The 16,880-nt window shown below is 37.6% G+C and overlaps 1 protein-coding gene across 3 annotated transcripts in view; it reads left to right on the top strand.

The window, feature by feature from the left end:
• The window catches only part of LOC106065110 (lachesin-like), a 150,276-nt gene that overhangs the window by 106,218 nt on the left and 27,178 nt on the right, over positions 1–16,880 (top strand). For all 3 annotated transcript variants that reach the window (XM_056025081.1, XM_056025067.1, XM_056025074.1), the window contains exon 4: positions 15,996–16,197. In XM_056025081.1, coding sequence (XP_055881056.1) covers positions 15,996–16,197 — 202 coding nt within the window. The remainder of the gene's footprint in view (positions 1–15,995; positions 16,198–16,880) is intronic.

Below are 16,880 nucleotides of genomic sequence, written 5' to 3' on the forward strand. Positions count from 1 at the left end.
CTCCAGTACCAACCAACAGATGTCATATGCCTTACGTTGATAATCTCAATAACAAGCATCATAAAATAAGGACTTCTATAAGGAAATGAACCGCAATTCTTTTCAATGTCGTGTGTGTGTGTGCCTGCAAAAGGTTGTGGTAACTTGGAGTATGTGTGGTCGTAAGAAGGGTCACTGTGGCATAAAAACTGCTAAAGCTATAGTTTTAACAAGGTGTACTCATTTTTGGTAACTCAGTGATCATATAGCAGCTAATGAGTCCGAGAAGCAGCTTGACCAGTGGACATACAAATATTCAATACGTTATTTATCAAGTTTTTTTTTTCTTATTACCGGAAAAGGGTGGGGGGTCTAGTTTTTAGTTTCACATATTAATCTTTTTTTCAAACATGAGCATTAAATTGTTTACCAACAACTCTCTACCCCAAAACTGTCGCGTCATCAGTTTCTGTCTTTAGTTTCTTACTACTTTGGGTCTAATTGATTGTCTCGCTAAATCTTCTAAACTACTGGCAGCGTTCCCTTTTCTATACACATTTCTTATGACTTCTGCTTCATCATTATTGACTTCATTATTAAGTCATATAGAAACGCACTGCACGTGATAAATAGAATATGCCATCCGCTTGTGAAATATTGAAAACAAAATGCTTTAGATTAAAAAATACTTTGTACAGTTTTAATAAAATAGAAAATTGAAAATGATTGGATTGTCTTCTTACTCGTTAAGCCCATACACAAATGTTTATATAGTATAGTGTACTGTTTATCTATCTAGGCGTGTGTGAAAAGATGATTCAATCCAAACTGCTATGTTGTCTCCCTTTATGTCACAGGCTTCCATGGGAGGAGAATTCCGGCATTTTTTTTTTGTCATAACAAATGATTTTTTTTCCAAAGAAAAAATGGCGCAACATTTCCGTTGGAGTGAATCACGCAAATACACATCGCGTGTAAGACAACTATCTCATTCAAATGGTTTCCCACTCGTCCAACTCCTTTGCAACCCCCTCCGTCACCATTCTCCTCCAAACAGGGGGGACGTTAACCAAAACGAATGGACTGGACCTCATACCACGGAGGACTAAATCATTTCTGGGTCCTTCTTTTTTAAAAGGTGTCCCGGGTACAGAGAATTCAATTTCACCATTGACGATAGAGAAATGTGGGCTCATCTTGACTTGAAAACAATGGCGATAAGAGAAATTACTGTTAGACTACGTGGCGTGCTATTGCTGTACAATATGTACAATATGTATGCTCTTTATCTTTGATCACCTCGAGTGGATAACAGATCGAATGTTCGTTGAAAGAATTAAATTTTTCATTTATTCGAGTGGTTCACAACTATCATATCATTTTTCTTAATGCCATCATTAATCAGTAGAGAAGAGGATACTTTGACTGTGCATAAGGCTGGGGACAAAACAAATTGGGCTCAACTCCTAATTTCATCATAGTCTTAAAGCCCTGTCAGTGGTTTTGGTATTGGCTTCTAAGATAGTAGACAAACTATTTCAGTTAACCCACTGTTACGGCATGCCATGAAGTACTTAATAAGCAGTGCTAAATATATATTTAGAAAAGAGAAAACCTGAAAAGAAAAAGAAAAACTGCTGAAATAAATTCACAATGTAACAAAACATGACAATCCTCTCTAACCAATGTACAGCATCTCATGTAAACATCTCGACTTTTCACACTGTTTTAATTGTCTCATAGTTGAGATTCGTATTATGTTCAAGTTAGCGCTTTGTTAAGATTTTCTTTTTTTTGTGTGTTGAGTGTTGACCCACATAAGGGTTAAAGGTCACACTCGCCACGGATCATTCATTTTTTCCCGCTTCGTACCCCTCCCCCCACCAAATCTCTTCAGAGTTTTCCTAAATGAACAAGTGTGTTGCTTCCTTTAAAAACTTTGCGGAAGTAAATGTCAGAGAGTTGTGCAGTACAATATGAAGATCAAAGACATCTAGTAAACATGGTATTTTAAAACTAAAGTAGCTATAACACATAAAACACTGAACGATAATTTACAAATAGAAAAATAAAACCTAATGAAATACTCAGAAAGACACAAAGATAGAGGCACATTTCTTATTCCATACGCTAGAACACATTCGTGCAAGTGTTCATTCTCCCCTAGTGCCATTAGAGAATGGAGTGGGTTGTCTGAATCAGCCAGGAAAACCAAAGAATTAGCAGAGTTACGTCATTGATTAACATGCATGACTAGATTGACACATGAAATGCTTAGGACGTAATTATCTTTTTGAAGTAACGTCTCTAATTTATAAGATAAATGACCAGAAAATCAGAAAATGATTTCACAAGATGTATGGTCAAGGCATTCTACAAAGAGATCTGATACAAGACACACAACTGGGTTTATTCATTTACATTTTTTTTTAGGTTTAATTTATTTAAAAAAAAAACTCAGCGAGATTCTCATCCCACAATAGTGAAAGAGAGATCAGTAAATACATTATTCAACAAAGTAGAAAACCAATCGACCCGTTACTTTCCTACAGACAGCTTCAGAGCTATACTCCTTCATTACACCATTTGTAAGACATAACAATTTAATAAGTGTCGTCTTGTATTCTCTACTTTCCCAGAAGAGGCAGAAACTTTTACTATTGGTAAAGTAGAAGGAAGAAGGGGGGAGACACACTTGTATTTAATCAACAGAGACGATGAAGGGACGCAATCAAGGCGTTATTGACGAGAATAAGGAAAGGGACGTCATAGAAAACAGACTGACTATATTGCCAATAGTTGCTTCTATATCACGTAATTTTACATACATTCACTTCCCTCCCCTTGATACTTCTGCGTCATTCTGTCTCCTTGGGGAGAAACCAAGTCCACTCGGATCATTATTTTTTCATACGGACACGCTAGTTGGGCTTGGGCGATGGTTCTCAAATGATGAGTCAGTCTGGCACGACATTTTTCTTCCTAAGGTGCATTATGATACGAGAGTTTTGAACTCTTGTCTGAAGTCCCTTGCATAATGCCTACGTTTTAATAGGTATCGGCTACAATTACCTTGAGAAAAAAAAAGAGTATTTCAAAGGCAAATATAATAGCAGAAAGTGTTCTTCCTATTGGACTGTTCCATGGGTGAAACGAAGAAACTGTATTTGATCTTTAAAGGCAGCTATAATTCACGGGCTAGAAGGCTGTTATAGTGTGGGTTTTATTTTGTGTAAATAATGTGTTACCAGTGTATTTACTGTTTATTTTGACCAGTAAGCCTTTTTTTTTTCTTATCCACTTTCAATACAACGGTAGGTACCTTCACCTACCTTTTTTTTAAATTGCATACTTCGCAGCTTTCTATTCTCCCACATAGTTATCTAGCAGACACATAGTCCTTTTTTTTTAAAAAATTTAATGAAACAACCCTCATTTTGTCGCTTCCCAAATATACTTTTGATCCGTAAATTCTAGTAACTGTTACGTTCATTGGGAACGGCCTAATTTTTCCCGTTTCCCGTGAATAGTAGTAACACTTTTCTCCTCCCCCCCCCCCTGGGTTAATACTATATTGACACATTATCTGGTGCGCTCTAGACTGTCGTCTCAATGGTCCCGGGTTTCGAACCCTGCCCGCCGTCATGCCCCGCCGTCTTTATCTGGGAGGTTTAAGCTGTAATAACCTTGCTCTATGTAGCTTTTTTTTTTAGTCCGTAACAGATTTCGAAACTTGCTAAGTTTTTCCTGGTGTAGATCCATGTTAAGAAATAAATGACTGAAATTTCAGATTAAAAAAAATAACTAAATAAAACTAGCCCCCTCCCCCCAAACGGACTGAATTATTACAAAAGAAAAAAGTATAGATCTTGATTTAAAGGACCTCATATTTACCGTGAAGATTTGTTGGATTTTTAGTTTTTGATCTATAATTCATGTCGATATAGATCTTATCTTATTTTAACAGAAGATAGTCGTCATAAAATAGTACTTCAGATGCTGAAGACTTCATATTCAACGATCTCGACAAAAAATCTTAATTTGGTTTTATTCCTTTTCTTTACTTTTGATTTTGTCTAGATCTGCGTTGAACAAAAATGAAAGATGATTAAACGGATACAAACTTAAAGCTTCCCTGTTCAAAGTTCGCTAGACATTCCATATGCTAGGACAAATGTGTACAAATGCTCCTTTTTCCCTAGTGCTATTAGAGCATGGAATGGGTTGCCTGAGCTAGCCAGGAAAACCAGTGACTTGGCAGAATTTAAGTCATTTGTTAACATGCATGACTAGATGCATGACGAGTAGGGCGTAATCACCTTCTTTTTTGAAGTAACGTCTGTATTTCATAAGATAAGGTAAGATACTTTTCATCAGTGGATCATTTGCTGTGTCAGCGACAGTCAAAAGCACCTCTCTGAATTATTTCGTTTGATAGTGTAGCGCTTTATAACTTTCTAGGTAGCACTCCCACTGTGTTTATGTCAGTGATTTTGTTGTTATGACAGGCTCGACTTCTTCCAAAATGTTTCACTTTTCAGATGAAGCAGCAAAACCTTTATAGATTCTCTGTATGAAATCAAAAAACGTCACAGCTTGAGAGTTGCATTTAGCCACGTCTCCTAACACAAATTTCAGATTATGGCGGCTTACGGAGTGTAAAAGGATTGCCTGTTAATGCGAATAATGTGCGTCTTTAACGCCTTGGTGCTTTCCCTTCACTGTCATATCCTTGGCTACAACAATAAGCGATGTCTAGACCAAGGTTCTCCAGCACGGTGAGAAGAGCCTCTGACAAACACTTTCCTGTTGAGTTGTCAACATCTAGAAATTCGATGAACTGTTCTCCACCGTAACGTCTGTATCTGATACGTCCACAAAACGCAATAGAAGGGACAACTGCTCCTTGATTGATTTCATTAATAACTTTCTCTATTACTTCTGATGCCATCAGGTCCATAAGTTCATTTTGAATCCCATGCCCGAAGTAATGGTCGTGAGCCTCGGAGTTCTTAATTAGTCGAAGATGGTTGATTAGACTTTGGCCAGCATCTCAACCAAGCCTAAAATTACCGTTGTTTGGTGAATAAAGTTTATCTGTATTTCTACGAAATGCTTGTTGTTAAGACTTTGCGCAAATGCATTTTTTCTTATGTAATTTGTTCTAGCATCCTGTTATCCATTGTGCTACCAGAGGACAGAGCTAAATCCAACCACGTCGACAGAGCTCAATCCAACCACGTCGACAGAGCTCAATCCAACCACGCTGATACACACTGGACGTGATTCACAAGAACATCGTACTGCCCAAGATGCTTCCAGTCACAGTAGCCTTTGTTTGCTAAGTAGCCTCCAGTACCTATCGTGCCAAACATATTACAATGCAAACACAATACTCTGTCTTTTAGTCTTTAGTATAAGAACAAAGTGTGAGATAGGAGCTACAGTAGTTCATTGACTTTCACGGAAGGGTTTTAAAACAAAATTAATGACGAAAAATGCTCCCGCGTTTTTATTTGTATAGCCTCTTAGAATCGTCAGGTCATAAGTTGTTGTCTTTACCGAGACTGAACCAAAATATCAAGCTAAGTGCTTACATAGTAATTGGTATCATATCAAATCATGTCGTATCAAATATCCTAGTTTATGAGAACTGGTTTTCGAGGATGACGATGAAAATGGAATCTCCGATCGCGGGGCCCCCTAAGGCGGTTGCCCCACTTGCCAGCCCTTAAGGCCGCTACTGCTGACAGACAGACCACACAAAACTAATAGCGGCTTTTCCCCTTTCGTTGGAAGCTAAAAATTGAAAAGGACACAAGTCGTCAAGTAAGAATACACATATTGGACATAGTTTGTTACTTTGTCATATCAAAATGTCTTGTGTTTTTCGTTTTATCACATCTTAAGATCAATGATTCTATCGTTAGATTTACAACTCCCATCTTGTAATAACCAAGCAATATCGGTGGTCCCTAATAAATACGAAATATGAGAAACACTGCTATCTGGGAAGGCATTTTAAGTAAAGCCATGGAAAGATAACCCTGTGTTAAGAAAGCTTGGAAATGAAAAAAGATTTACTCGCCCATTCCACGGCCAAATAAATTAAAAGGCGGATTAAAATAAAAAGAAAGAAAGCATGAAGTTATGAATCTTTGATAAGACATGCGATGTTTAATCCAATCATCAATGTAGCGTACATAGATGTGTGTATGTTTTAGTTCAGTTGTATTTTATTTCTACTAAACATATCGAGCATGCAAGAATCGACCTGTTAGAAATACAAGAATATTAACACAGACAAACACGTTATATCAGACTTCCAAGTCTCGGTCACATTAAGCGTACACTCAAGAAAAATCATTTTCAGAATATTTTGCAATTTTTTTCCTAGGCCAGTCAGGGAAGGTATGCCATATTGTTACATTATAGAACTTAGTTTAATGGTGCTTTTGTTATTATTTTTTTTTAATTTTGTTTATTAAATGTCATAAAACTTTTTGCTTTAGTTCGTGCATTAACATCTGTATGAGCGTGTCTTATGTTTCCATCAATGCATTTGACTGTTGAGGTATAATGGCCTAGTGTCCGGTGTATGCTTTTTATTTTGATTCGGGATTTCAGGTTTTTATGTCTTCCCCCCACCCCCGGCCAAGGCTTTAAAGCAGCGGTTCTCAACCTTTTAAGTTCGGCGACCCCTTTTTTACAATCCCCCACTCTTCTGCGACCCCCACCCACATAGCAATAGAAGAATAGACAAAAACAATCCATATTTTCGATGGTCTTAGGCGACCCCTGGCAAATCGTCAATCGACCCCCAAGGGGGTCGCGACCCACAGGTTGAGAACCCCTGCTCTAAAGTAACTAACATTTTGTTGGCTTGTTGTAGAATCTCTTGAAGTGATGGACACATGACAACATTGTATTGCTGGACACATGAGAACCCTCATAGTTCTTGACACATGACAGCTTCACATAAAAACCTTTTAGTGCTGGACGTAAGACGTTTTGTAGTGCTGGACACAAGAAACCCTGTAATGCTGGACACATAAAACCTTGTAGTGCTGGACACATGAAACCTTGTAGTGCTGGACACATGAAACCTTGTAGTGCTGGTTAGATGAAAGCATTGTAGTGCTGGACACATGAAACCTTGTAGTGCTGGTTAGATGAAAGCATTGTAGTGCTGGACACATGACAACATCGTTGAGCTGGATATGCTAAATTCTCGTTGGTTGTCTACAAGAACAGGCAAACTTGAATTTCCATTCATTGTCACGTGGAGATACTTAGAGAGTCTGTAACTGTTGACAAAGTCTAAGGACAATTGAAAGAAACAAAACTTCAGAATCGAACTTCCAAGATAGAAAGAGAAGACGAGCCTACAGTGCAGAATACTAGAACTTCTCAATGTGAGCTCATTAGGTCAAGGCCTTCCTATTAATAACTTCTTCGTGTGCTCAAAAATAATGCTTGCTTTGAAAGGTCATTCTAGCTTACTGATGCAGCAAGTCTTTTATTTATTTTATTTTCAATGTGCGAGTTTGATTAAAATTTGGTTGTTTAATTCTTTCGAGAATCTTGTCGGTGCACGTATCTAGCCATGTTCAAGCCATCACGTCAGCAGCTAACGCGATGATTGAGACTTGTTTACTCTCTAACCCAAAATGTTATGCAGCTGTCTAAACGAGATTGCTTTAAAAAAACAACAACTCGTAAGCTATGCAATGGTTTGTAAATAAACTCTTTGTGCTAAAGGCATGCATAAACCTAATAATAAATAATGAGCTGAATGGAGCAGGAAGTATATGTTTACACAGTGACCTCAGGGTAAAGTCTTAGCTTAATCTTCAATCAGCGTCCAGTGGAGACGTCCCCCATTATCGTGACCTAACATGACTTTGTTTCAATATTTATTTTGATATTTGAAGTCCACCAAGCTATTGACGCAGCCAGCGTAAATGTGTTTTTGTTCAATCAAGATGGTTGTTTATACATATCAGAAAGCGGCCACGGCCATCTTAACTCACACCCACTTCCGGTTGCGAGACGCTGAATATATTCAAAGAACAGAGAACAGTAAATGAAATCTATCGCGGTTATGTCCCCTGCGTGCGGGACTGGAATCACTTGTCCTGCGAGTTTCTTACAGTGTTACCGAAGACAGCCAGGATGCTAATTACGTCTGTCGAGTTCCACGGAAAATAGAATTGCAAGATATTTCGCCATTTTCTTCTCCCAATATTTCAATATTTCCTTCTTTTTTTTTCTGTCTTTATTTTTTTTTTCTCAAAGGGAGCTAATCCCGTGAGAATTTGTCATAAATGCTAATGGTATGTTGAGTTCAGTCACATCGGGGAGGGGAGGGACGGGATGTCAGCACCTTGGGTGTCTGAAAAAAAAAAGGGGATGGAGTGGCGCTGAAGACACGACGGCCGAACTTTAATAAGGGCGAAGAAGCGGGGCGCTTAAGGGAGAGAACAAGGGCGAGACGTCCTATGGGATTCCACAGCTTCAACGTTAAACGGCGCAAAGGACGCTGGGAGTAAGCGGTTTGGAAAGGGAAGGGGAATACGCGAGTGTGATAGCTCTGACAGCAATCTCTAAGCTGCTGACCAGTGGCTATTTCCTCGTTAATATCTTATGTCCCAGCAGTGTCTCTGGACTTGCGTATTAAGGAGCTGTGCCAGGTCCCTTTGGTGCGTTAGAACGTGTCCCCCCTGTCCACTGCGGCATGACCAAACGTTCGGTATCCACAACGGAGAAACTTCGTTTTGGAAAGCAATAGTTTCATGATAGGCTCTCTCCAAAAAGAGGAATTGAGCCAATCAAGTTAGACCTATACTTCCCAAAGCGAATTGAGCCTCGAACATTTTATTTAAATATTAAAAAAAAAAAACAAGTATAGGCCAATCGAAGTAAATGACCGACTTTATAAATACTTAAGTTAATGAGTAGATAGTTCATTGATTGATTGTTTGATTAAAATCAGAGTATAATTTTTATTTTTATCTAATGTGCCATGATTAAATTTTACTTTGAATTATCGTTAATATTAGTTTTACATCATTCACAATTGTATTTCATTATTGTAGCACATTGTAACTTAAAGCAAGCTGCTAAACCATCTTACTGGTCTGCTCATGGCCAATTACTGTAACACTGGCTTACATTCCTACAAATACTGTAACACTAGATTACATTCCTACAAATACCGTAACACTAGTTTACATTCCTACAAATACTGTAACACTGGCTTACATTTCTACAAATACTGTAACATTAGCTTACATTATTACAAATACTGTAACACTAGCTTACATTCCTACAAATACCGTAACACTAGCTTGCATTCCTACAAATACTGTAACATTAGCTTACATTCCTACAAATACTGTAACACTAGCTTACATTCCTACAAATACTGTAGCACTGGCTTACATTCCTACAAATACCGTAACACTAGCTTACATTTATACAAATACTGTAACACTGGCTTACATTATTACAAATACTGTAACACTAGCTTACATTCCTACAAATACCGTAACACTAGCTTGCATTCCTACAAATACTGTAACACTAGCTTACATTCCTACAAATACTGTAACACTAGCTTACATTCCTACAAATACTGTAGCACTGGCTTACATTCCTACAAATACCGTAACACTGGCTTACATTCCTACAAATACTGTAACACTAGCTTACATTCCTACAAATACTGTAACACTAGCTTACATTCCTACAAATACTGTAGCACTAGCTTACATTCCTACAAATACCGTAACACTGGCTTACATTATTACAAATACTGTAGCACTAGTTTACATTCCTACAAATACCGTAACACTGGCTTACATTCCTACAAATACTGTAACACTAGCTTACATTCCTACAAATACCGTAACACTGGCTTACATTCCTACAAATACTGTAGCACTAGCTTACATTCCTACAAATACCGTAACACTGGCTTACATTCCTACAAATACTGTAACACTAGCTTACATTCCTACAAATACCGTAACACTGGCTTACATTCCTACAAATACTGTAGCACTAGCTTACATTCCTACAAATACCGTAACACTAGCTTACATTCCTACAAATACTGTCATACATCTTTTACACTATTTCGCTGTAGATTACAAACTTGCCTCTATGCAGATGCTGTATCAATAGCTTACCTATATACAACAAATTATTTGTTTTGTTGCTAGTTTTGCATCTCCAGTACCCCTTAGGCCTTAGATCTAGTTGCTCCAGAGTCCAGACCATGCAACACAATTAAGCTTTTCTACAGATCCTACAACACTAACTAATTTTCCAGGAGATTCCTCAACACTAACTTACTTTCCTGTAGATCATGTAACATTTACTTCCCGGTACTGATGATTCCATTTACTATCATTCAAATATTAATAACTTACAAAACCTCCAGCGTTCATTATTTCTGTAACAAATAACGATAACTCCTCTGGGACATGTATTTTTCTTTTCAACCCAGCGATTAGTGCTCTCCCTTCCATAAGTATCCTAGCGAGAGGCGGAAAAGCACATTATCAGAAATACTTAAATGTGGGGAAATAAGAGAGAGAGAGAGAGAGAGAGAGAGAGAGATAGAGAAGAGAGAGGATATAGAGAGATAAAAATTCATCCTAATATTCGGTATGACAGACTGGTCAGAACAAAAGAACACTTGTTGTCCAGTATTTCAAGGACTTGTCCGTGAGTCCGCATGCCGAAAGTAAGCACGAAATATTTCCATCGCTGTCAGCCTGCATGATATTCAATGGTCAGACTCCAGGAGGACTTTGAGATACAAACAATAAGATTATATGAGAATATTGTAGAAGCAACATTTTTTCTTAAAATCGTTAACTAACAAAATTAATTTTTGGAAAGCTAATTGGTCTTAATGGATCTTTTTTCCAAATAAATTAATATTGTATAGTTTGGATGTCTGTAAAGCTTCTATTATTCTGTAATTTATAAAATAAGATTATTCTTGTAAATTAGTTAAATTATTTTAAAATATAAAAAAATAACATCTGTAAAATATACGCTAAGATAAATATAATAATATATAATTATTTTTTATTTACACAAATGTTTTTAGTGTACGTAGGGAGCATTGTGAGAATCAAAGTTAAAAATGGTGAGAATCAAAGTTAAAAATGTGAGAATCAAAGTTAAAAATGTGAGAATCAAAGTTAAAAATGTGAGAATCAAAGTTAAAAATGTGAGAATCAAAGTTAAAAATGTGAGAATCAAAGTTAAAAATGTGAGAATCAAAGTTAAAAATGTCAGAATCAAAGTTAAAAATGTGAGAATCAAAGTTAAAAATGTGAGAATCAAAGTTAAAAATGTGAGAATCAAAGTTAAAAATGTGAGAATCAAAGTTAAAAATGTGAGAATCAAAGTTAAAAATGTGAGAATCAAAGTTAAAAATGTCAGAATCAAAGTTAAAAATGTGAGAATCGAGTTTAAAACGTGAGAGAGTACATCCAACTAGTTTCAGACTGATCCAGTGCTCATCCCCGGACCTCTGTGGTTAGTATCTCTTACAGTCATCACTCATCGCTTCGTGATAAACTTTCTCCGCACCCCCACTTTTTATTTGGACTCTCTGTGGGCTCAGGATTCAGACTTGAGAATTAACTCTGGTACAAAAATGAGATCTGTCAAAGTGTGTTTGGGTGTGCTCATATATTTATGTGTACATGAGCGTGTGTACTTTAAACCGCAGCATGTGTCACTTTTTAACTTAAGAAAGCTCAGAGATCTCCCGTGATAGCCATAGATTACATCACATAGTTTGTGCTTGTTGAAGTACAAGATTATTTGTACATAAAACCTTTCTAATTGCTACATTTTTAAACAGGTTACTAGGCTTTCATTAAAAAAGCATTTGTAATATTAATGATATGCAGACATTGAGTAAGAATCATCATTATAGTAGCCCTAAACACGGCCTCGACATCATTGAAACCAAGGTGTACCGGCGGAAGTGGTTCTCTGGGATACAACATAGCGTGAAGAGAAGTTGGCACTCTGCTGTTTAGATTTGAAATAAATAATATTCGACATCGTAACCTATGGGCATTGGAGTCAATAGGTCGTTGCCACGTCACAGGTTTCGATGCTATGTATATTCGGCAAAGCCTACCTTAACTTATTTGTTCAATTTACTATTAAAACCTAGTCACAAAACTCGGTAAGTGACTTTTGAAATAAAAAAAAGCTTTTAAAGCATACTCAGAGCGCTGTGATCCAATCTCTTTTGTGTACCAGTAGGGAAAAAAAGGGGGGGGGGGGTATCCAGAAGGAGGCTTTCCGTGCTGCCTATAGGTGCTCAGTAAATACAACTCTGCTCGATTCAGGTGTCGAACTCGACCCCCACATGATAGGTAGCCAAGTAGTTTAAGCCTCTCATCCACACGCCCCACTTATAAAATAGTGTTGTAAATGTAAGATAGGCAATCCGACGGAACAACAAGGTTAGATGAATAATGTTTATTTATAAAATTATTTGCACCTGGGTTTGCGTAGTTATGTGAAGCATTGTACTTACCCTTAGTCTTAGGAATCGAAAACTTTGCCATTTTTTATTATGTATACTAAGTAATGCTGTGAAGATTATCACCACGAACACAAAGCAGCGACTGTCAGCCTCAGGTTCGATTCCAGTCCACGTCTCAGCTACCTCCGTCGTAGAACACTAACACCATCTTTGTTGATGGTGCACGACGACTTCCCTAAAGTAACCAGGCAGGACGGAAGACGCCTCTTTCCTCTTGTTGCTGAAAGCTAGACTCTAATAGACCTCATTCACCAATCGTAAACAAACAACATTAAGCCACGTGGTTCTCTATGTCTTCTATACAAAATATTTAATCCATAAAGGCTATCACGTGATACGTTTTTTTAATTGTTTTATCAATATTATCACGTGACTAAATGTTGTTTGTTTACGATTGGTGAATGAGGTCCATTACTTCTTGCTGTGTCTGGACGAAAGGAAGTTTCTCTATCAACAAGCAAGTCTTGGCTCAGTCCTAAACAGAACGCGAGGGGACAGAGTTAAACCAACATGAAATTCATTAAAAAGTACAGTACATTTAAAGAACATTGTATAATAAGGTCTACTGGAAAGTCGTACCCGTGCAGTGAAAGAGATTCCTCCTGGTGTTTTGTGGTAGCATTTCTTCCTGATGTAACGTCAGATTCTTCTGAATGAGAAGACTCGAGGAGCCATGACTTACTCTTGATGTCTGTTGTCCTATCATCTCATCCATGCTCCTTGTCAATAAACATGTCCGTGTTCTCTGATTCCATTTCATTGAATAGCACGCCAGAGATTTACAACAATAGTATATAAAACAAGCAAAACAATGCTTATAGTGAGTGAAGGGAGAGCACCGTTAAATAGCTGTCATATCTTTCAATATATTATCTCCACTTTTTCTATGTAAAACAAAATTAATTACCGCTAATTGAATAACGAATTTTTTTTTAAATTGAGTCATGATTTGTCATTGACAATGGATCATTGTACACAAGTTCAACTTTATCTGAGAATGAGAAGTGGGAGAACAAACATGTACAAGAAAATATCCAAACCTACAGACGGAAAGGGTTAATAGAAGTATTATAAGCATTGTAATACAGATGTATAGGAGAGAGTATTGTAATATAAACTGGATGGCGCCCCTGTGGATCAGTCGTACTCATCTCATGGCATCACCGTGACCTCCGTGACATATAGAAGGCGCCGGCATCACACACAAATTCACAATCTAAGCATTCACAGCAGTGACCTTGAAATGACCATGAAAATATCCTTATTGCAATGCAATTAATCTGTAAGAAGAAAATGAGATCCCTTCAGTGACATGAATAAGTTGCGGGTGGCTTTTCTTTCTGAGCCCGCTGAAAATGATTTATTTCTGACATCTTCTTCGGCGTCATTGAAGCCAAGATGTACCGGCGGAAGTAGTTCCCTGGGATGCAGTAGCGTAAAGAGGAGTTGCCACTCTGCTGTTTGGACAGAAAAATGATTTGAAATAAATAATAATTTCTTGAGAATTCGCCTCACAAATAATGTGTACTACTGAGTTGGCAGCAGTAATCCTTTAGTATGGCGTCCCTGACTTTGTCTAACAATCTCTCTACCGCTTTTCATTTTCTTTCTTTTTCTGTAAGTTCCTTTATTTCGCCACGTCTTCATATCGTTTTATCTTTATTGCCCTTTCTCTCTCTTGATGCATTTTATTGTTTATCAATCAAAGCGTAAACAAAGAGCAGATGACTGTAATTAGAGTGCAAATCCCCAATAGAGGTACCTAAAGATAGGTTTAGCGAAGACAATGCTAAAGTTCATAAAGTTAAAGTTGATACCACAGACTACGTTAATTTTTTTTTCCTTTTTAGTGGTGAGAATCCTAACTGTGCCAGAGAAGTATTCATTTTTGATGCAAACAAATATTTATTCTCTTTTATACATCAGCGCTCTGCCTCTCTCTCTCTCTCTCTCTCTCTCTCTCTCCTGTCTGCCTGTCTAGGTTATGTATAGATATGGTTCAATTGAATCTGTTCTGATAGAATATTCCGTATTTATTTTTCTTCATCTCCCCCCCCCCCCAATCTTTTTTCTTCCTATTTTTTTTTTTTGTATATTAATACATTTCTCTATTTATCTGTTCGTCCGACTTGAAATAATAATACAAGAACATAAATAAACAAAGCCAGTTAGAAGAAGAGCATCCTGGGACGATCTGGACGAATACGTCATAAATTTGCATATCGGAAGATCGGCCAGTGGCGGGATAGAAAAATCATGCGATAGGACGGGAATATCTACGGACGCTAACGGGGGGCAATCGGATTAAACCAAATTTTATTAATGTGGTTGTCTCCGCATGGGGAAAAATTAAGCTTTCGTTCCATTCGGAAGTCATCAATCAGTTGAAATAAGATGGACTCTTGATATCTAGGAAGAACGGATTATTGGAAACATGTTACAGGATATTATTGATACAAGAACGTAATGTCAATTTAACTGTTGTAATTATAGACATCAAAAAGAACGCCATAATAAATGTATGAATGGAGAACAAAGGAGCAAGTGACAGGCACTATGTTCAATTTTTTTTTCCTTTTGTGATAAATCTGTTTCAAATAACAGTGTTGAGCTTTTGTAAACATTGAAAACTGCCTTTTTTTAAGAATTTAAACAAGAATAAACAGAGAATTACAGAGAATTAGAAGTTGTTCTTTTTTTTTTTTTTAATTTCACGCAGCGTGCTTATGAATAAAGTCACGTGTTTACAACTATATTCAGTGGTCTTGGTAACATACACAAGAACTACGTCAAGCAGTCACACCAGCCGGTTGAGACTTAGTTTTATGGTGTGCGGGTGGAGAAAGGCCAAAAAGCTTCGGAGAAGGGCGGTGAGCTCTATAGGCAGTTGAGTAGACCAGGCCGAAAGGATACGTGGTGGCTACTAAATCGTGCGGAGCAGGCCGTCCTAGTCCAGTTCCAAGTCGGTCACTGTCCAGTTGGTGCTTACTTCAGACAGTTTCTAGAACACTAAGACACCCGGTGCCGCCACTGCATCGAGGACGATGAGACAATAAACCACAGTCTCTGTGGATGTCGCGTTTTAAATCTGAGAAAGAAAGAGAGAGAGAGAGAAGTGTTCGTGTGCGGCGGTCTATCCTTGAACGGGGACAAGGTGACCTTAAAACTCTGCCTGCGTTCTTTCACCTGATCTAAGGGAGTAATTTCAGCCTGATCTTTTACTTATGGGGTTTATGATACGGAGGGCCAATGTAAAAAAAAAGTTAGGAGATCTAGGAGCAGACCTCGATGGCTACGTTATATGGAGACATAGGTATGACAATGTTTGACTTATTTAAATTGATTGTCTACTTGCCAGGGAATGTGACTGAAAGCAATATCGTGGAATCTTAGAGCAAATTATTCTCATTTTGTGTTTCTGTCTTAGGTGGTGTGGATGAGAGGTGCAAAGATCTTGACCTTAGAAGACAGACGTATCGTGTCTGACGAAAGAGTCAGCCTGGAGAGACCTTTCGTCAAAGAGTGGAACCTACACATCCGGAAGATAGAGACAGTGGACTCCGGCCTGTACATGTGTCAAATCAACACCGACCCCCTCCAGGTTAGGTCAGTCACGCTGGTGGTACACGGTGAGTTAAACAGCTGTTGTCAGGCAGATCAAAGGGGGGTGCAGGGGAAGTAAGAAGACCTTGATGCTATCAGTTTTGTACATTACATTTATTTATTGTGAGTTGTTGATTCTCTTTAGTTGTGATTCTCTTTAGCTGTGATTCTCTTTAGTTGTGATTCTCTTTAGTTGTGATTCTCTGTAGTTGTGATGCTCTTTAGTTGTGATTCTCTTTAGTTGTGATTCTCACTTTTTGAAGAGCGGCACATACAATGAATAAATAGAACAAGAAAAAACATAAAGAATTACTTTGGATCAGTCGTGTAGTTAAATGTGTAATAGATCTTGACTAACAATACATAATCTGTGCAATTACACATATTTTTACAAAGTTCATACCAGCTCACTCTGTCTGCCTGTGTCTGTCTAGTAAAAATTTTGACATTATGTCTCCCACACCCAATCTCGGATGAAGCTGAAATTTTGCACAATTATTTCTATTACCTGACAACACAAGAATCAATATAAAAAATAAACAATTAGTTAATTAACTTTTGTTCATAAATTATTTTGTCTGGAACAAGAGAAAGAAATTGTACTTGACTGAAGTGGTGGTATAATCTGAATTACAAACTTTTCATCAGACAGACAGAGTGGGTTGTAAAAACAATTCATTACACTTGTATCCTGGAGTCGTCTGGCGTA

Source organism: Biomphalaria glabrata, chromosome 1 (genome assembly GCF_947242115.1).
Source record: "Biomphalaria glabrata chromosome 1, xgBioGlab47.1, whole genome shotgun sequence".
Taxonomy (NCBI): domain Eukaryota; kingdom Metazoa; phylum Mollusca; class Gastropoda; family Planorbidae; genus Biomphalaria; species Biomphalaria glabrata.